Source organism: Canis lupus, chromosome 26 (assembly GCF_003254725.2).
Source record: "Canis lupus dingo isolate Sandy chromosome 26, ASM325472v2, whole genome shotgun sequence".
Lineage (NCBI taxonomy): Eukaryota > Metazoa > Chordata > Mammalia > Carnivora > Canidae > Canis > Canis lupus.
This window is the reverse complement of record NC_064268.1, coordinates 8,417,744-8,438,431: the sequence shown is the minus strand read 5'-3', so window position 1 is coordinate 8,438,431 and position 20,688 is coordinate 8,417,744. Positions and strand designations below refer to the sequence as shown.

Sequence of the window (20,688 nt, the reverse complement as noted above, 5' to 3'; positions counted from 1 at the left end):
AGTAAACCGAGTTTGGTGACTCAAAGTCTCTCAGTAATCCTAGAGAGGAAATTGTGAAATTAACTGTTTGCAGAGAAAGTACTTCCACTTTGCCAAAAGAGGGAGCATGGGAGCAGAAAGCATATGTTTGTCCAAGTCTTTTAAAAAATACTTGCTTGGATTCTGTGTTTTAGTTTTTTATTTCTTTTGCAAGGATGGGATGGGACTGAATGACTGTTACAGCCAACTTTCTCTTTTTTGTATTGTCTTAAGATGGGAGAGTCAAAGATCAAAAATATACAGATAACTTTGGATGGTCTCTATCCGTCCTGGACAAAATGCTCACCTCATGCCGGGCTGCCATATACTAAACAGCTCTAATTAAACTGTTCTCATTAAAAGGAAAGGGAAAAGGAGCTGAGCCAGTAGCTCCTTCTGGATAGAGAAGCAATTTTATATTTAATAAAAGTGCAACTTAAAAAAAAATCTCCTGGCTGCCACAGATTGTTTAAAAAAGGATTTATTATATATACAATCTAGATCTTACTTTCACTACAACAATGGATAAGTTATTGAAATAACTAAGTTTAATGGAAGTTAATCATCAGGTTGCTTACTTACCCACTCTCTAGGGCTAAACACTCCTTCATGCCAAACAAGAGGAATGATGTAAGTGCCTAGAATCGTTTGTAGAAACAAACCTTTGATTCATATTCATTAGTCACTAATGTAGGATAAATGCCTGTGTATGACAAGGAGATTTCTATAAGACACACATCTCCATAGGAAGTCATTTTTCAATACAAATTGGATTTTGCCTTTGTAAAGGCAGCTTTGTCAAGTTATTCATTTGTGCATATTTTCAAATTCAATTCAGAAGAATTCACTATATTTACACATTTTTAGTTTAAGCAATATATTCATTGTACTCCAATTACCAAAAGGTGCTCTTATCATGTTAGCTTAAAAGTTAAGAAATAATCAAACTTGAAAAATGCACAGAGCTTAAAATTTTCCAGAAAATTTATATATATTATATAAATAAGGCAGAGTGATACATTTGGATTTGATATAGTTTAATGAAATGGCATATTTTATTATTGCTGCCCATTGAAATTAAGCAAAATGATAAAAAGTATTAATCTAAAGAAGGTTAAGTGTTCTGTAACTTCCTGAGATCTGGTTTGATTTCCACAAGCCTTTATTTTTTTTTTAATTTTTTATTCATTTATGATAGTTACAGAGAGAGAGAGAGAGAGAAAGAGAGAGAGAGGCAGAGAGAGAAGCAGGCTCCATGCACCGGGAGCCTGATGTGGGATTCGATCCCGGATCTCCCAGGATCGCGCCCTGGGCCAAAGGCAGGCGCCAAACCGCTGCGCCACCCAGGGATCCCTCCACAAGCCTTTAAACAATGTTCTAACTAACATTTTTCTGGTACACTCTCTGGACCGGAAAAATACAGAATCTTGGATTTGTTAATAGACTTATAACAGAAAAGACATTATCCTATTATAAGATTGTTCTTAAAGGAAAACCTTTAAAGTCGGATTATTTCCTGAGCTAATATAGAAAGGAAGATAAGCAGTGGCCTTTTGAAATTTACAGTTTATACAGTCAGTCCCATGCAATAGTTGGCAACACCATGTCCTAGGAGAAGCAAATCCATGAACGCAAAAGCAGATTTCACAGGCTACATTTTTCTTCTTTATTTGGGCCATCATGTGGAAGACAGATTATTTTCCAAAACAATTAAGTACTCTCATCAATTAGCCAGCTAGAGTATCAATCCTGAAGGAAAAATGTAATAGGCTCTTCTGTAAGTGCCAGTTGTCAAAAACTGTCAGAGTTAGTCAAACCTTTTTCATGTTCCAATCAAATCACAAAATGAGTGGAAAGTCACTGTATAAAACCCATAAAGATGCATTACTAAATGTCCAATGTTACATAAAAACTATAAATAACTCTGTACTTTTAGGGTTTGCTTTTTTTTTTTTCCAGCTTGCTTTTCTTGAAGTAATAATGATGTTCTGCTTCAGTTAATAAAGTAATTTTGGAGCTGCCTAGCGTCTAATCCACATATACTTTCTGTGTGGACTAAAGATGGCAAGTAATAATCAAATCAGAATTATAAGCATTCCTTGGAGTATCTGTCATTAACAATTTTTAAAATTAAGAGAAGAGTATCAAGGATAGTGAAGGCTAAAAAAAGTAATCACCAAGCTTAATAATCTTACAAATTGATTTTCCTTAGGGGAATAAAATGTTGTTTCTGTGAGGGACATCTAGTCTTTTTCAAATATTTGAAAAGGAATTCATACTCTGGTTAAAGGAACATCACTCGCTACTAGCTTAAAAATAACAAGCCAGTAGCCAACACTGAGCAAATGCATCTACCTTAATGTTCAAAAACTGATTTATTGAATTAAGAAAGGTTTGTTTCCACACTGAAACACAGCCTTTCCTCTTTTAGATCTAGTGGATCTAGTTGTTGATCTAAAGGCACAAATCATGGGCAGCCCGGGTGGCTCAGCGGTTTAGCGCTGCCTTCCGCCCAAGGCGTGATACTGGAGTCCCAGGATCAAGTCCCACATTGGGCTCCCTGCATGCAGTCTGCTTCTCCCTCTGCCTGTGTCTCTGCCTCTCTCTCTCTGTCTCTCATGAATAAATAAATAAAACCTTTAAAAAAAATAAAGGCACAAATAAGAATTCTGGTAGCTGATACTTGTCCAAATAGGAGGATAAAGTAACCTAAGGACCAGATTCAAACCACATAATAATATTAAAATGCTTCTTTTTTTCTTGAAATTAATTAAAAGGAGTTTCTTTTTTTCCCCTAACATTTTATTTATTTACTTGAGAAAGAGAGTGAGCGGGAGGGAGAGAGGGAGAGACAGAGAGAGGGAGGGAGAGCTCAGGGAGAGGGGCAGAGGTAGAGGGAGAAGCAGGCTCCCTGCTGGTTAGTAAGCTCTACTGGATGCCAGGTCTCCATCCCAGGACTCTGGGATCATGACCTGAGCCAATGTTAGATGCTTAATTGACTGAGCCACCCAGGCGCCCCAAGAAGTTTCTTTCCACACTTTATTGGTAAGTTCTTCGTTGCTCTGATGGATCCCATCTCTTCTTGCGATAGCTCCTAGAGTTACCAATACTCTCCCATGCTGGTAAGTTTCTCTGATTACCAAGAAAGAAGCTTTCAAACAAAAAGTAAGAGTAGAACCTACTTGGAAACAAAGAGATCCCATAATCAAGTTTGTATGTTTTGCACAGGGTAGAAACAACTTTTTCATTGAAATGTTTTTTGCCTCTTACTGCCATCCCAGGATAGCTAGCTACAGAGAACTAACCCAAGACTGACATGCTAATAATCTAGAATAATCTGAAATCTGAGTTTTCAAATCTAAAGGGAAGACATTTCATTTTTTAAAAAAGATTTATTTATTTTGCTTTTTCTTAAAGATTTATTTATTTATGATAGACATAGAGAGAGAGAGAGAGAGAGAGAGAGAGAGAGAGAGGCAGAGACACAGGAGGAGGGAGAAGCAGGCTCCATGTCGGGAGCCCGACGTGGGACTCGATCCTGGGACTCCAGGATCGCGCCCCGGGTCAAAGGCAGGCGCTAAATCGCTGAGCCACCCAGGGATCCCAGATTTATTTATTTTAGAGAGAGAAAATAAGCATGGGGCAGAGGGACAGAGGGAGAAGTCTCAGGCAGACTCGTGCGGAGTGTGGAGGCTGATGAGAGCTCAGGACCCTAAGAACATGACCTGAGCCCAAATCAAGAGTTGGATACTTAACCAACTGTGCCACCCAGGCACACCTAAGGGAAAGACATTTAAATAAGTATAATGAAACTGAAATGAAAGGTACCATATGAATTTCATCTTTCTTTTTTTTTTTTTTTTTTTTTTTTAATTTTTATTTATTTATGATAGTCACAGAGAGAGAGAGAGAGGCAGAGACACAGGCAGAGGGAGAAGCAGGCTCCATGCACCGGGAGCCCGATGTGGGATTCGATCCTGGGTCTCCAGGATCGCGCCCTGGGCCAAAGGCAGGCGCTAAACCACTGCGCCACCCAGGGATCCCGAATTTCATCTTTCTTTAAGGAAAAATCAAAGAAGTTTTCAAGTACTCTGTCCAAATGAAGCAGAAATTAGAAGCACTTTGGACTCTTGAATTTCACTTGGAATCCTATTGTAGCTTTTTAGCACATGATAATTTCTATATTCTATTACTATTTTTTATATTTAAAATAACAGTCCGTAAGACCTAAATACTATAATAGATTTTGAATGAAAATAAGTAAAAATCCTTAAATTTAATACTAGAACATGAATAGTTAAAAAATAATTTGACACAATTATATAATTAAAAAATAAATAGCCATCATATGTGCACCAAGTTTTATTTGTCTTTAAATAATACAGACAGAACAAATATGTTATTTAAAATAGTAAATTTTCTTGAATTTTACAGAAGAAAGAGAAACTGAAGTGAAACTGTAGGAATTGCTGAACTTCAGATAAATGTTTCTTCAAAACAAGAGATATTAGTTCCTAAAAGATTCCTCTAAAGTTAAAAAAAGATTAAGAAGAACATTAAGCCATTGGGTTATTGCATTAAAAAGAAAACTACATGCTTCTTAATGGACATATGCTTACATTTATGGAGAGTAAACGTAGTCTCCTGTCTCATAAAACTCCTAAGACACCACTGATATCTAAACTAAGCAAAACAATAAAAGCTGTTTTCATTTTAAAAAACTTTAAAACCTAGATCTAACTTATTAACATTTTCTTCCAAGGAAACTTAACAGGGAATGCTAATCTGAAAGCAAAATGTTGTACAAATTACTTTCCAGAAAATAAATACATTATGGGATTGTGCTTACACAATTTATATTACATCTAGTAATATCAACTAAAACCTCAAATGATGACACATGAATTCAGAGTATCAGCCGGTCCTCTCCTCCCTCCTGAATTACCTGACCAATGGAAGTTTGGCTTTGTTGTTTCAGAAAGCACTGTTTCTTACATTCCATCAACTGTTCAAAATCACGCCACATTTTTGCTTGTTTCATGTTTGGACCATGACTTTCTCGTACAGCTTTTTGTTTTTCTCGGAGTTTCTACCATTAAAAACAAAACAAAGCAAGAATGATTAAATCTCAGTTACAGGGATTTACTTCTATTGTGATCATCACAAGAATATGATATGGTGTACATCTGATGAATAACAGTTAATGAAACCAGGTTCTCCTGAGATGTATGAAGACTAAGATGATAAAAATTAAACTGATTATAGACGTAGGAAGCCTTAAGTTAAAAATAATATGAAAATAGAAAGGGAAGGAAAAATTAAAGGGAATCAGCAAAGTGAACAGTATCATGATATGTTAAAAAGAATGAGAAGTTTGGAAGTCAGAAGACTTTGGTTTCAAATGTGGCTTTGTCACCAGCCTGGTATTACTTCCATTTGTTGGAAGTAATACCATTTCTCTGGAACTCAGTTTTCTCAATTGTCAATTAAGGTTGATAATAGGGGATAATTATAAAATTATCTGCGTTATAAGATTATTTTTTCACATGACATAATAGATCTGGAAATACTTGATAAACTATCATATATGTTGTTATTATTATTAAATATTATATTCTCTCCTGAATCTGTGTGTGCTCTATATGCGTCCAAATAAATCAAATTGTATGTATATATTCCTCAGGAAGAAGGTTTTGTGATTTTTTAAAAAAGTACAGTACTAAATAGGCCAAGTCCTTCTCAGAATTTTTTTTTTTTTAATTTATGATAGCCACACAGAGAGAGAGGCATAGACATAGGCAGAGGGAGAAGCAGGTTCCATGCACCGGGAGCTCGACGTGGGATTCGATCCCGGGTCTCCAGGATCGCGCCCTGGGCCAAAGGCAGGCGCTAAACCGCTGCGCCACCCAGGGATCCCCTGTTTTTATTTATTTTTAAGTAGGCTCCATGCCCAGCATGGGCTCAAACTCATGACCCTGAGATTCAGAGTCTCATGCTCTACCAACTAAGTGAGCCAGGTGCCCCCAGAATTGTGTTACTAATAGCCTGTATGATTCCCTTTGTCAAAACTGTTCTACTCAGACTCTAAAATTATAAACAAGAAAACCTTCAATAAATTGTAAATATATACTTTGGTTCAACCTCAGGGCAAATTCAGAAAGGGTGACTGAAAGGAGGCACAGCAGAAAGAGGCAATGAGAGGAAGGAAAGAAGAGGAGAAAGTAGGCAGGTAAGCAGAGGAAAACAGAGATGATGATAGTGCACACATCAGGAAACGCAGTGTGACAGAAATGCACACAGTGACACTGAACGTGAGAAACCCCCAAGGACAGAAAGACAACCAAAGACACGGAAACAGGTAAGAGAGAAACATCCCCATCCTTTCCTCTCTTGGCATATGATTGATCTCATAGTTAGTTGATTTAAGGACACAGATGAGAAGTCTGGTCATTGGTACTTGCCCAGATAATAGGCTAAACTAAGCTGAGGACTAGATTCAAAACACTCTACTGAAGACTGCCCTCCCCAGCTATGGCTAATATCAGCAAATAGCAACAGAAAGCAGAGCAGAATTAAGAAAACAGAATTTGGGGGTACCTGGGTGGCTCCATCAGTTAAGCACTTGCCTTCAGCTCAGGTAGTGGTCCCGTGGTACTGGGACCAGGGGTCCAGTCCCTGCTTAGTGGGGAGTCTGCTTTTCCCTCTCCTTCTGCCCCTCCCCATGTTTGTGCCCCCTCTCTCTCAAAAAAAAAAAAAAAAAAACCTTAAAAAAAATAGAATTTAAATATAGCCAGCAAATTTTTGACACAATACCTGGCATGCAAATACATCTATTTAAGTCTATGTTACAAAAGAGAGAGAGAGAGAGAGAGAGAGAGAGAGAGAGAGAAACCAAGAAACAGACTGAACTATAGAGAACACAGAGGGTTACCAGAGGGCAGATGGGTGGGAGGATGGGTTAAATAGTTGATGTGATGGGGACTATGGAGTGCACTTGTGAGGAGCACCAGGTAGTGTATGCAGTGCTGAATCACTGTTGCACACCTAAAACTAATGTTACACTGTATGTTAACTGGAATTTAAATAAAAACTTAAAGTATCTGACAAATATTTTTGTCCTAATGAACTAAAACAAAAGTGGTAAGTCAGATCAAGAATTTTAAGAGTTCTTAGAATGATTTTAAGATTAAGGTACTACTTAGCTATAAATGTTCTTATGTTATTGGAATAATTCTTTGCCAAAAATCCCAACAACCTGTAAGTTATTTAAAGAAACCGAAGACAGGATGTGGGTACCATCTGTGTCAGAAACATTAAATTTAATGTGCTTCATAACCATGTGTATTTGAAACCTTTAAATTTATGAATGCAATTGCCTTAGTATATAATTTACTTTTAATATTACTGTTTTGTTGATAGTTGTACAAAAAATACTCGTCACAGATTTCATTGCTCTTTAAAGAGGAGGTGGTATAATAGGGGTGAGGGAATTTATAACTTTCAGTACAGTATTCCACAGTACTTGATAAGGCAAATTCTAGTATATGGTAGTGTGAATCGTAGCACTATTGGCTGGTATAATTCCAAAAACTCAGTTGGCGTGAGGAGGGCTGTGGATGTCCAGTCTATGCTGGTTTCAAAGACTTTGGCTATCATGACTTTGAAAGGCTAGGTTTGGTGTTTTAGATCTACTCTAGCAAGGAGAGGATTGAGGAACTGTTTCTTAAACGATACAGACTGACAATTGGGGGATCAGCTAATCAATGGCTCCTTTTGCTAAAATACACTTGTCAGACTGCTGCTACCACTTTTGCAAAGATCCTGCAGTAAAACGCCACACTGTAATTAGCAATTACATTTGGGTCTTTGAAAGGATTCAGGTTTGATAAATATTTCTCTACACAAAGCATCTATCCACATACTTTTCAAAACAAAAGAGAGGAACGTTTTCATATGAGAAAATATATTACCTAACATGAAATGTTTGGATGAAAGCTAATTCTTGATAATCACACTAAATCTTAAAACCCAAAAATCTCTAGTGATTGTTTACAACTTGATTAAAATATATGCTTTCAAACATAAAATTATTTCTTTTTTTCCTTTTGAGTGTGGCATGTCATCCCATAAATGGAAGAAGGCGCACAGAACTCACAATATCTCTGATAGAATGAAGGAATCAGTTTTAAGGTTTCCTTTCATTTTTTATTTACATTAACATGATGGGCATTTATTCACAAATCACAAAGAAAGAACAGATGAACACTTTTTTAGAGAAATGGCCAATTCTAGGTTTGGAACAAGACATGTACAGGACGACTCTGGAATGTTTTGTCATACCAGAAAATAAGCCATCAAAGTCTAGCAGGATTGTTTCAAAAATATTTCAAAAGGATTCAAGAGACTTCCAGTAGCCAAACATGGTACAATTTGAGCACTGACAGGAATAGTAATTAAAATAGATCAACACATATCTAATAAGTTAAATCTAAGATTCATAAAGATACTTGTCAAGGATGTTTAAAAAAAACTCATCATTTTGAAAAGCAGCAAATAAGCAAATCAAGCAGTTATTCTGCCTTTCTTATATGAACTGTACCTTAGGGTAACTAGGTAGTTGATAAGGAATTGTTCTTTACAGAATTATTCCAGCCAATAAATGAAGAAGGAACAACATAATTAGAAAGTCATCCTTTTGCAATCTCTAATGACTTAATGGATCTAGGAAGTGATTTCATTGGCTGCCTACATTATAAAAACAGAGCTTCTGGACAGAGTATATACTACCACCTATAAAGTATGTTTTCCAAATATCGAATCATATTTAATCAAGCCTATAGATCTACCTACCAATTCACAGGACATACTGGGGACAGAAGAATATGTAGTTGACACCACAGGGATGCATTAGCAAAGTTCAGGATGTTGGAAACGCATCAGGACAATAACCAGTTTTTTTTTTTTTTTAACTTTCCAACAAATAAATTGTAAAAAAAAAAAGATGAAAGAGTAACCTAGAGAAAGAGACTTAAGAGCTATATTAACTAATAGCACTGTATGAACTCTTATTAGGATCCTGATTCAAACAAATATACCATTAAGAAATTGTGAGACAATCAGGGAAATTTGAACATTGGGCATTTGGTATTATGCAATTATGTTAAATTATTTTTGGCATGATAATGGCATGTGGTTATGTTCAAAAACAGCCTTTATGATACAAACTGAAATATGACCAAAAAAATAATAATAAGATCTCTGAGATTCACCTAAAAATGAGTTGGGGTGGGAATGGATGGGACTATAGAAAAAACAAGACTGGTCATGAGTTTAATTATTGAAGTTGACTGATGGTTACACATAAATTCATTCATTACATTATTTCTCTACTTTTATTAGACTTGAAATTTTCCATAATAAATGTCTTCATATGGTTTTCTAGAGATTTTATTTATTTGAAAGAGCATGAGAGCGAGAAAGAACATAGAGGGAGAGGGAGCAGAAGAAGCAGACTCCCTGCTGAGCAGAGAGTCGGATATGGGGTTTGATTCCAGGACCCTGAGGTCATGACCTGAGCTGAAGGCAGGCACTGAATCGACGGAGCCACCCAAGTGCCCGTTTTTTAGTTTTTAAAGGAGTCTTTTTCAAAAGACTTTACAAAAGTCTATTTAGTAATTATGTTATTGTTTTCCATACCATTTATTTTCTAAAGTTTAACTTTAGAATATTACTTAATAGGTTTATGGAAGCCAATTCAGTGCTTATATAAAAGCAGAGATACATGTATATTTTTTAATTAACAATTCAAACCAGAAAATGTAAATAAAGGGGCATCTGGGTGGCACAGCTGGTTGAGCAACCGACTCTTGGTTTTGGCTCAGGTTGTGATTTCAGAGTCATGAGAATGAGCCCCACATTGGGCTTTGCATTCCACGTGGAGCCTGTTTTAAGACTTTTTCTCTCTCTCCCTCTGCCTCTCTCTGCTCCCTCTAAAATAAATAAATAAATAAATCTAAAAAACCAAAATGAGGAGTGCCTGGGTAACTCAAGTAGGTTGAGGGTCTGACTCTTGATTTCAGCTCAGGTCACAATCTCAGAGTCATGAGATCGAGTCCCACTTGGGCTTTGTGCTGAGCGTGGAGCCTGCTTAAGATACTCTCTCTCCTCCCCCTCTGTCCCATACCCCTGCTTGCACTCTCTCAAAAAAAGAAAAAAGAAAATGTAAATAAGGATGAATAATTTTGCCATCAATCGAGTCAGACCAAGAGCTTAATTATACAATGCATTAAAAATGAAACAAAGCCTTATTTTTCATTTGTACTTTCAGAATGGGCAAGCTTCAGACTCATGATCATTTGAATAGAAATTCCATATATAGCCATTATTTTTAAAGAAAAACTACAGCTAAACAATCCCTAACTAGGGTGCTACAAATTTGACTTTCTTATTAGAAAAACTAATAAGAAATTTCAATTTTCAATAGTGAAACTAAGAAACATAAAATGGTGTTTAGTGAAGTGTGGTTAGCCTTCACTATGCAACTCAGATTTTTTTTTTTTAATTTTTTTTTTTTATTTATTTATGATAGTCACAGAGAGAGAGAGAGAGAGAGGCAGAGACACAGGCAGAGGGAGAAGCAGGCTCCATGCACCGGGAGCCCGATGTGGGATTCGATCCCGGGTCTCCAGGATCACGCCCTGGGCCAAAGGCAGGCGCCAAACCGCTGCGCCACCCAGGGATCCCCTGCAACTCAGATTTAAAATCATTGAAGATAATCTTAGAACTCATGTAGGTAATTTAATTGAAAAATTTTAAACTACCTATTTCAGTTTGAATATGAGGAAGTGAACTCCAAAGTGGTTAAGGGGCTTGTTCAGAACTACAAACCTAGGACTGAAGCTAGCCTACTTGATGACTGGTCCTGAGTTGTTGATAAATATAGATTTTTTAAAAAAGATTTTATTTATTCATGAGAGACACAGAGAGAGAGAGAGAGAGAGCGAGAGTGAGAGAGAAGTGCAGAGGGAGAAGCAGGTTCCATGCAGGGAGCCTGATGTGGGACTCGATCCCAGGACTCCAGGATCACACCCTGGGCTGAAGCAGGCGCTAAACCACTGAGCCACCCAGGGATCCCCATAGATGTTTCTTTTTAAAAAAAAGAACGACAGAGCTGGTATTTTTAAAATTACTGTCAAATGTGTTGCTTTATGAAGTCAATTAAAATAATCAATGAATTAGGTCATTTAAGTCCTGGTGGTCAAGGCCTTTACTATCTACCACCTCTTCTACTAGGAGTGTCTTAGAGAACTGAGAAAACAAGACTTAATCACATATTCCTGCTTTCATAAGACTGGCAGGGAAGGAGCTGAATATGGAATAATAAGGAAGGTTTTTTGATTATGTGTGTTAAATGAATCAATGTGAAGGGCATGGACCAGTGTCTGGATCACAGTAATGAGCTTTGTCTTTATTAAATAAATAAATTCATACTTATCTCATAAAGAGATACCTGAGTATTATCTAAAAAGTTATAGTTTATTACACGTGGCAGTTTTGTTTCTTATCCAGAACTTTCTCATAAACTCCTTGTTAATTTTTTTTAATTTTTTTTTTTTATTTATGATAGTCACAGAGAGAGAAAGAGAGGCAGAGACACAGGCAGAGAGAAGCAGGCTCCATGCACCGGGAGCCCGACGTGGGAATCGATCCTCGGTCTCCAGGATCGCGCCCTGGGCCAAAGGCAGGCGCTAAACCGCTGCGCCACCCAGGGATCCCAAACTCCTTGTTAATTAAAACTAGATTTGTTTTTCTCCAAAAATCCATGTGCTTTCACTTTTGTATACACACACTCTACTCATAAATTCCTGAAGAAGAGTCTTCATTTTTGCAAGAGATTAAGAAAGATGCAATTTCCCTTTGAAAACTATACTATAGGGATCCCTGGGTGGCGCAGCAGTTTGGCGCCTGCCTTTGGCCCAGGGCACGATCCTGGAGACCCGGGATCGAATCCCACGTCAGGCTCCCGGTGCATAGAGCCTGCTTCTCCCTCTGCCTGTGTCTCTGCCTCTCTCTCCCTCTCTCTGTGTGACTATCATAAATAAATAAAAATTAAAAAAAAAAACAAAAGAAAACTGTACTATAACCTTTTAAAAAGAATATTAAAATCATGCACTAAAAAAATAAAAAATAAAATAAAATCATGTACTAACAGCCTGAATTAGACACACTTAAAAAAATAAATAATATATTCCTACCTTGCCAAGGTTTTCCTGTTCAGCAATATTTTTTGTATACTGCTCCCTAGGAAATCAACATAATGATTTAGCTTCAATTTTCTTCAATTGATTTGATCATACAACTAAATTATAAATTAACTTATCAATATAAACATATTAGACAACATAGTTTAGAGTATTGGAGTCAGAATGAAAACCATTACCAAACACACTCTTTCCCCATCTTTTGTCAATTCTTCTAGTAAACAGTAATTTATGGGGAAAAAAACCTACAAAACACTGCATAAGAAATAAAGAGAATTAAAATGTTGAGTACTATTTCTGGTTAATTTACACTTAAAACAATGGTAACACATTTGCTTAAGTTACACTTTATTTTTTTAAGTTCTTATTTATTTAAGTAATCTCTACAACCAAGGTGGAGCTCGCACTCACAACCCAGAGATCAAGTTGCATGCTTTTCCAACTAAGCCAGATAGGCACCCCAGTCACACTTTATTTTTGAAGAGGTTTGTAGAAAGGAGAAAGGATACACATTTTATTTTTTATTTTAGTTTTTAAAAAAGATTTATTTATTTATTCAGAGAAGGAGAGAGAGGCAGAGACACAGGCAGAGGGAGAAGCAGGCTTCATGCAGGGAGCCCCATGTGGGACTTGATCCCTGGTCTCCAGGATCACACCCCGGGCTGTAGGAGGCGCTAAACCACTGCGCCACCGGGGCTGCCCTTTAGAATACACATTTTAAATAAATATTATATAACATCTAATCCTGCAATTCTACTTCTAGGAAGTCATCCTAAAGAAAAATTCTCATAACTAAAAATATATGTAAAGACTGTTTACCTCACCATTGCTTGTAACAGTGAAATCTGCAAATAAACTATGTGTAAATAGATGGGGAAATATTTAAATAAATTATGGTACATCCATTCAAAGGAATAATATAGACTTGTAAAAAGGAAGGGGTAGAGCTATAAATACTGAAAGAGAGAATTTTAGATAAATAATTAAGAGAAAAACTGTAGGGGATCCCTGGGTGGCTCAACGGTTTAGCACCTGCCTTCGGCCCAGGGTGTGACCCTGGAGTCCTGGGATTGAGTCCCACATCAGGCTGCCTGCATGGAGTCTGCTTTTCCCTCTGCCTGTGTCTCTGCCTCTCTCTCTTGTCTTTCATGACTAAATAAAATCTTAAAAAAATAAAAACTGTATAAGTAATTTAACCTGATTTTTGTATACATATACATACAAGATTTTCCCATGCATTTGCTAACACACACACACACACACACACACACACACACACACACACAAATGCATGGGAAAGGAATATGGAGTAATTATATATCAAAATATTTTTATTTATTTATTTTTATTGTTTAAAGGGTATTTATTTATTTATTTGAGAGAGAGAGAGAGAGAGAATAATTGCAAGTCGGGGGGGAAGGAGCACGGTAAGAGGGACAAGCAGACTGCACTGAGCCTAGAGCCTGACAGGGGCTCAATCTCACAACCCTGAGATCATGAGGTCAGCCAAAATCAAGAGTCAGATGCTCAACTGACTGAGCCATCCAGGTGCCCCTACACCAAAATATTAACAATAGGCATGACAATATGGACAACATTCAGTTTTTGTGTACTATACTTCATAATGGTCACTATTATTTTTACAAGCATTTCTTTTGTAAGCTAAAGAAACCCAAATAATTTTCAAGTAAAAATAAAAAGATACAAATAATATTGTATTGGATTTTTTTTAAAGATTTTATTTATTCATGAGGGACACAAAGAGAGAGAGAGAGAGAGAGGCAGAGACATAGGCAGAGGGAGAAGCAGGCTCCATGCAAGTAGCCTGATGTGGGACTCGATCCTGGGTCCCCAGGATCACACCCTGGGCTGCAGGTGGCACTAAACCGCTGTGCCACTGGGGCTGCCCTGTATTGGATTTTTAAACAAAAGTATAATTATGCATATATTTTTTTTATGATTTAAAATTTTTTAAAAGTAATCTGTACACCCAACATGGGGCTTGAACCTACAATCCCAAGATCAAGACTCGCATACTCTACCAGCTGAGCCAGAGAGGCGCCCCAAAAGTATAATTATATTGTAATGCTCCATAAGACAAAAAGTGATACTCAAAGTGTTAAGGACAAAGATTGAAGGATGAGGACAAAGGAACCAATAATAAAAAGAAGATAAAAGAAACTTTAGACTTCAAATTTAGAAAAAGACAGTGTTTTTGTGTAAAGCTACATCGTAGTAAGAAGTTAAACAGCACAAAACTGGAAATGTAAGAAATCATAAACCACAAAGAGAAATTCTAGCAGCTTAAAATGAAGGAAGATTCACATTCATGTAGAAAGGGAGGTAAACGTGACTAGACTGGAGAGAATGGCAATCAAAAGTACTCAAAGTCCTTGGAGTGCCTGGGTGGCTCAGTTGGTTAAGCGCCCCACTCTTGGTGTTTTGGTTCAAGTCATGATCTCAGGGTTCTGGGATCCAGGCTCCCCTCGGGCTCCGTACTCAGCACAGAGTCTGTTTGAGACCTTCTCTCCCTTTCTCTCTGCCACTTCCCCTGCTCCCACTCTCTCTCCCTCAAATAAATAAATAAATCTTAAAAAAAAAGTACTCAAAGTCCTTAAAGAGCTGGATTGAAGGCAGAATTTGGACATGGAAATTAGAGTGGAGGGGAATAAACACAAACTTGATGAACTTTTATTTTGACCTTAAAATTTATGAGATACTAAGTCAAACTGTTTACCTTTCCGGCTTTCCAGTAAAAATAGCTAGGAGATTGTAAATGATATATTCCTTAAGAACTTACTGATATAGTTTGGATAGCTTTATTTACTTATTTTTTAGCGAGGGAGTATAGGGACAGAGGAGTATAGGGAGGAGTATAGGTACAGAGAAAATCTTAAGCAGGCTTGAAGCTTAGGGTGGAGCCCAAGATGGGGCTCAATCGCACAACCCTGAGATGATGACCTGAGCTAAAATCAAGTCAGTGGCTTGAGTCACACAGGCACCACAAGTTTGGAGAGCTTTAAATAATTCAATTATTACCCTAGGACTGAGAAATGTCCAAACTGTTTTAGAATTTTCATTTATATTTTAACAAGAAGACAAAAGCTCATGCTCTTTTACCATATTACACTAATATGTAATTATTTTAATTTATTTCATGAATTTATCCAAGAAATAATTATGGAGCATCTGTTACATACCAAGCATGCCCTGGGGTTTCAGGAAGAGAACATAATACAGTGCTTGTCCTGTTTCCTGTCCAATTTCCAAATAACCGCTGCATGTATTATATTTAATTTGATCTTTGGTAGTATAAATTGTTCTCCTTATTTTATAGATGAGGAAATGATATGCCCAAGGTCACAAAACTCAGGACTGGAAAAACCAGGTTAGAAAGAAAATTTTAGGGGCAGCCCTAATGGCGCAGCGGTTTAGCGCCACCCGCAGCCCACAGTGTGATCCTGGAGACCCGGGATCAAGTCCCATGTCGGGCTCCTCGCATGGAGCCTGCTTCTCCCTCTGCCTGTGTCTCTGCCTCTCTCTCTCTCTCTGAATGAATAAAAAAATAAAATATTTAAAAAAAAAAGAAAGAAAATTTTAGGAGTCCCTCTTTAGTACTTTGAAATAAAACATGCTGTCCCTTCAAATAAAATTTGTAGACAATTTTTTTCTTAGACCTTTGGTCTTACTAAAAAATATCATAAAAGTAGAAAATGGGATAACAATAAAAATATTTTGTCTATAATAACAATATTTTAAACATGTATTGATGAGTTTAGAGTATAATTAATTCCATTTTATTTTATTTATTTTTTATTTTTTAAAAGATTTTATTTATTTATTAGACAGACAGAGAGAGAGAGAGAGAGGCAGAGACACAGGCAGAGGAGAAGCAGGCTCCATGCAGGAGCCTGACATGGGACTCGATCCTGGGTCTCCAGGATCACACCCTGGGCCAAAGGCGGCTCTATACCGCTGAGCCACCCGGGCTGCCCAACTGCATTTTATTCATAATATTCTTATGTACTACTCTCGTCAGGGCAAAATATTTTTCTTTTCTTTTTCTTTTTTTAAATTTTTATTTATTTATGATAGTCACAGAGAGAGAGAGAGAGAGAGAGGCAGAGACATAGGCAGAGGGAGAAGCAGGCTCCATGCACCGGGAGCCCGACGTGGAATTCGATCCCTTGTCTCCAGGATCACGCCCTGGGCCAAAGGCAGGCGCCAAACCGCTGCACCACCCAGGGATCCCCAAAATATTTTTCTATAGGAAAACAAAAGAATGGTAAAGGTTTATGATGATTTTTCAAATGATGAAGAAGAATATCTGGCCAGAAAACCAATATAGTTCAGGGGGAATATTTCCTTCTTTATTATTTATATTGTAATGGAAGAAATGGAACTTAATTTCTAAAACTTCTTTTTTACAAGAATAAAAGTAACTTCTCACATTTATAAAATGTTACCACTGACCATACAAATTTATTTGAGCAAAGGTTATATTCAAAGAATGTGAATGAGTACATTTAATATGTGTAATATGTCAGAATACTAGAAAAAATATTGTTCTATTTATAGGACATTTTCAGTTTGGCTTGCATTCCAGGGCATTTTAGGTTTAAAAAATTAGACTCTGCAACATTCCGTTTACTAGATTCCTTTTTTATAACATTGATATATACGCCACTAAAAATCTCAACTGCAATCTAGAATAAATGTGAATCCTTTATTTTAAGTTCTTACTGGATGGTAAAGTTAAACATCTATCTGAATTGTGGTAAGGGGCAAAGACAGCTTATCTTGTTCAATTACTGCATTTTGTCACAGCTAGCAATTCAACTATAAATGTATTTTTTTTAGGCAGAATTTGATTTATTACAGTATGTTACAAACTTGGATTATCAAAAAAATCACCATATAAGGGCTACTGGTATTTACACATCCTTCCTTGTTTTGAAGGCTGGCACACTACAAACACACAGCTTCTAGCTGAAATACAAGTCACATACTACACAATGAGCAGGCAGATGACAAGAGTCCAGGCCACGTGGGACTTAAAAATAGATCAATTTTAGGGCTTATAAAAAAGGAACCATGAAATTATATGTATTCCTGGGGGCAGAGAATGGGGAGTTATTGTTTAATTATTACAAGAGTTTTTTTGTTTGGAATGATGAAAAGGGGTTGTTATTATATACCAGTGATCGTTGCACAACATTGTGAATGTAATCAATGCAACTGAATTATATATTTAAAACTGGTAAAAATGGCAAATTTCATGTTGTATGTTTTTTTGACATGATAAAAAAGAAAAGTAAGCAAGCCAACAAGAAAATTACGTGTGTTCCTACTTAGGTAGTAGGGCTGGATTATCCAGAAGATGTTCAGCAAGATTTAATCCTTTTTTTTAAATAAAAGATTTTATTTTTTCGAGAGAGACAAAGAGAGCACAAGCAGAGGGAGAGGGAGAAGCAGACTCTCCGCTGAGCCCCCACCAACACGGGGCTCGATCCCAGAATCCTGGGATCATGACCTGAGCCAAAGGCAGACACTTAACCAACTGAGCTACCCAGGGGCCCCAACAAGATTTAATCCTAAATAATATCTTAGTATCTGCTTATTTAAGTACCCCTAATCTTAGTAATTTAGTAATTCCACCTTGTTTATAAAGCTTCTATAGGAGACAGCCATAAAATAGAATGAAATCTTGCCATTTGTATTAACATGGATGGAGCTGGAGAGTACAATGCTAAATGAAATAAGCCAGTCAGAGAAAGACAAATGCCATATGATTTTACCCATATGTGGAATTTAAGAAACAAAACAAATGGAAAAAGGGAAAAAGAGGGAAAAAAAAGTGAGAGACAAACTAAGAAACAGACTCGTAACTATAGAGAACACACCAGAGGAGGAGGCAAATGGGGGATTGGGTGAAATAGGTTGTGAGGACTAAGAGTATACTTATCATGCTGAGCGCTGAGTAATGTATAAAATTGCTGAATCACTATGTTGTATAACTGAAACTAACAGAACACTGTATGTTAACTATACTGGAATTTAAATTAAAAATTTAGTAAAAAAAAAAAAGTGTATGGGTGGAAACATTAAGTAACTCAAGGTAGAAACAACAAAATTACTCACCTAATTGCCTTTCTTTTTTCTTGTTGATCAGAAGAGACATATGCCTTCATTTCATCGGTAGCTCGACGAAGCTGTATTTCTAGGTTCTAGGTGGAAAGACTAAGGTTTAGTTAAGTTCTTGATCCAGAAAAATCTCAGAAAAGTTTTTGATCCACTTTCTTTGTTATACCTTAATCATACAATTTGTGTAATGGTATCTACTTTCTTCTTGAAGACATTCTTCGCGGAGTCCTCTGACTTCCTACAATATATAATTTTAAATGGGCAACATTATTGAAAGAATAATAAAATACAGAGAGGATGACCTTAAATGTACAGTAAAATGCCATAAGCATAATTTTTTCTTTTTTGATTACAATTTTGTTTACCAGAGGTTACAATCTTTTCTAGAGACTACTTATAACACTCTAAAACTTACAGCTTCAGTTATTCATTTATTAAGTACCTACTGTGTGCCCAACTCCGTGCTAGGTGCTGAGGACACAGTATGAACAATAACACAGATTCCTGCTATCATTCAAGTAGAAGAAACAGGTAATGAAGTTACTTTCAGATAGAAGTGAGTACTATGAAAAAAGGCAGCAGTAGACTGTGATAGGGTGACTGAACGGGCAATATTAGATAAGGTGATCAGAAAAGACCTCTAGAAGGAAGTAGCATTTAGCCTGAGACCTGATGATGAAAAGGAGAGATCAAGGCAAAGAGTTGGAGGCAGATTGTTCCAGAGAGAGAAGAGCTATAAGCAAAAGCCATGAGGTGAAAATAAGCTTGGCTTGTTTGATGTGCAGGAAGGTGGCCAGTATGGCTATGGCTCTGTGGATGAGGACCAGAGCACATGGACCACAGTTTAGAAGTTAGATTTTAAGAGTAACTGGGAAGCAGTGGAGGGTGGCCTAAGATTTCTATAGGTTTTTTTGGCTCTCTATGGAGGAAAAAACCTTAGGAAGGCAAGGATGGAGGTGGGAGAACAGATCTGGGTTACTGTGGGAATCTAAGAGATGCATGATGGGGACCTGGACTTTGTGGTTGTGGTACAGATGGAGCATTCAGTGTGCACACATCAAGCCTGAAGGAAAAAAGATATCTGGAGCTTAGGAGACTGGCTCAGGGGATGAGGGTAAAGATTTGGGAATCATTTGATATTGGTGTAGTGAAAACATGCATGCATAGGCAGTTTCTGCTAAATTGTTAAAATAAAAACTATCTTCTTACCTGTTCTAATTTGGACCGATTGCTTTCAAGGCCTGCTGCACAGCTATCATACTGGGATTTCTTTTCATCACACTCCTGGGTTAGTTCCTAGTATGAAAGGATAAATGGTTGAATAAGTGAAAAAAAAAAAAGGCCTAAAATGTGGCTCTGAAACAAAGCATGCCCTTGTCAGTCTTGTAACTTAACTCAAAGCTTCTTGGCATACTTAAGAGTTATTTATACAACAATCAGACATTTGAGAATTATGACAGATGAAGGTGCTGATAAAAATAATAGTTACCATGTATTGAGCTGTGTGCCAGGCTCTTTATTAGGAGCTGAGGATACAACAGTGAGCAAAACAGCCAAAATCCTTCCCCTAAAGTATGTTCAGACAAGTAAACAGCCTGTTGAGTGCTGTGATGGGCAAATGTTAAGTGTTATAGGAGAACGCAGGGCTCTCACAGGACCTAACCCCAGCTTGGAGATCAGCAAGGATAGAGAAACTGATATCTAAGTTGAGGGATGAAGGATTAGTACAATAGTTAGGGGGAAGGTGAATAAGGGAGGAGAATGTTCAGAAAAAAAGAACACTATATATAAAGGCTTGGGAGTCAGAGAGAGGAACAATAATTTAGGATGAACAAGTAGGTTATTATCCTGGAGTATGTCTGGGAAGTGTGAGAAGACGCTGAAGGCTTAGGCAGGGGCTTGGTTAGAAATCTGCAAACCACAGTGGGGCCTTTGAGCTTTACCCTTGTCAATAATTCAACCTCATCACAACCCCCTGAGGTAGGCATTGATATCCCCATATCATGCTGGGAGAAATTTCATGGAGGCCAAGTACCTTGCCAAAGATTATACTGCTAGAAAGGGTACAAATTATACTGTCAGAATTTGAATTCAGGCTGTTTGAGTAGTTTCAAGCTTTCTTCTAATGCAGTATTATTTTGGAATAGGTAACTTGAAAAATCTTCTATAAATACTTAGAAATGTTAAAAATATCTACAAATGCTTGATAAGGTGGAGCAAACATCTTTTCAAATCCAGAACTGAAATGAACTCAAGAAAGTAAGAG

At 37.1% G+C, this 20,688-nt stretch overlaps 1 protein-coding gene across 14 annotated transcripts in view; it reads right to left on the bottom strand.

Annotated features, from left to right (window-relative positions):
- The window catches only part of IFT81 (intraflagellar transport 81), a 106,894-nt gene that overhangs the window by 18,877 nt on the left and 67,329 nt on the right, over window positions 1–20,688 (bottom strand). For 3 of the 14 annotated variants that reach the window (XM_025473882.3, XM_025473884.3, XM_025473883.3), the window contains exons 15-19: window positions 19,632–19,718; window positions 18,589–18,660; window positions 18,420–18,505; window positions 12,273–12,318; window positions 4,964–5,107 (exon numbers count right to left, since the gene is read on the bottom strand). In XM_025473882.3, coding sequence (XP_025329667.1) covers window positions 4,964–5,107; window positions 12,273–12,318; window positions 18,420–18,505; window positions 18,589–18,660; window positions 19,632–19,718 — 435 coding nt within the window. Of the gene's footprint in view, window positions 1–688; window positions 722–4,365; window positions 5,108–12,272; window positions 12,319–18,419; window positions 18,506–18,588; window positions 18,661–19,631; window positions 19,719–20,688 lie in introns of those variants that run through there. The other 11 variants (XM_025473886.3, XM_025473889.3, XM_025473890.3 and 8 more) reach the window with 11 other exon arrangements.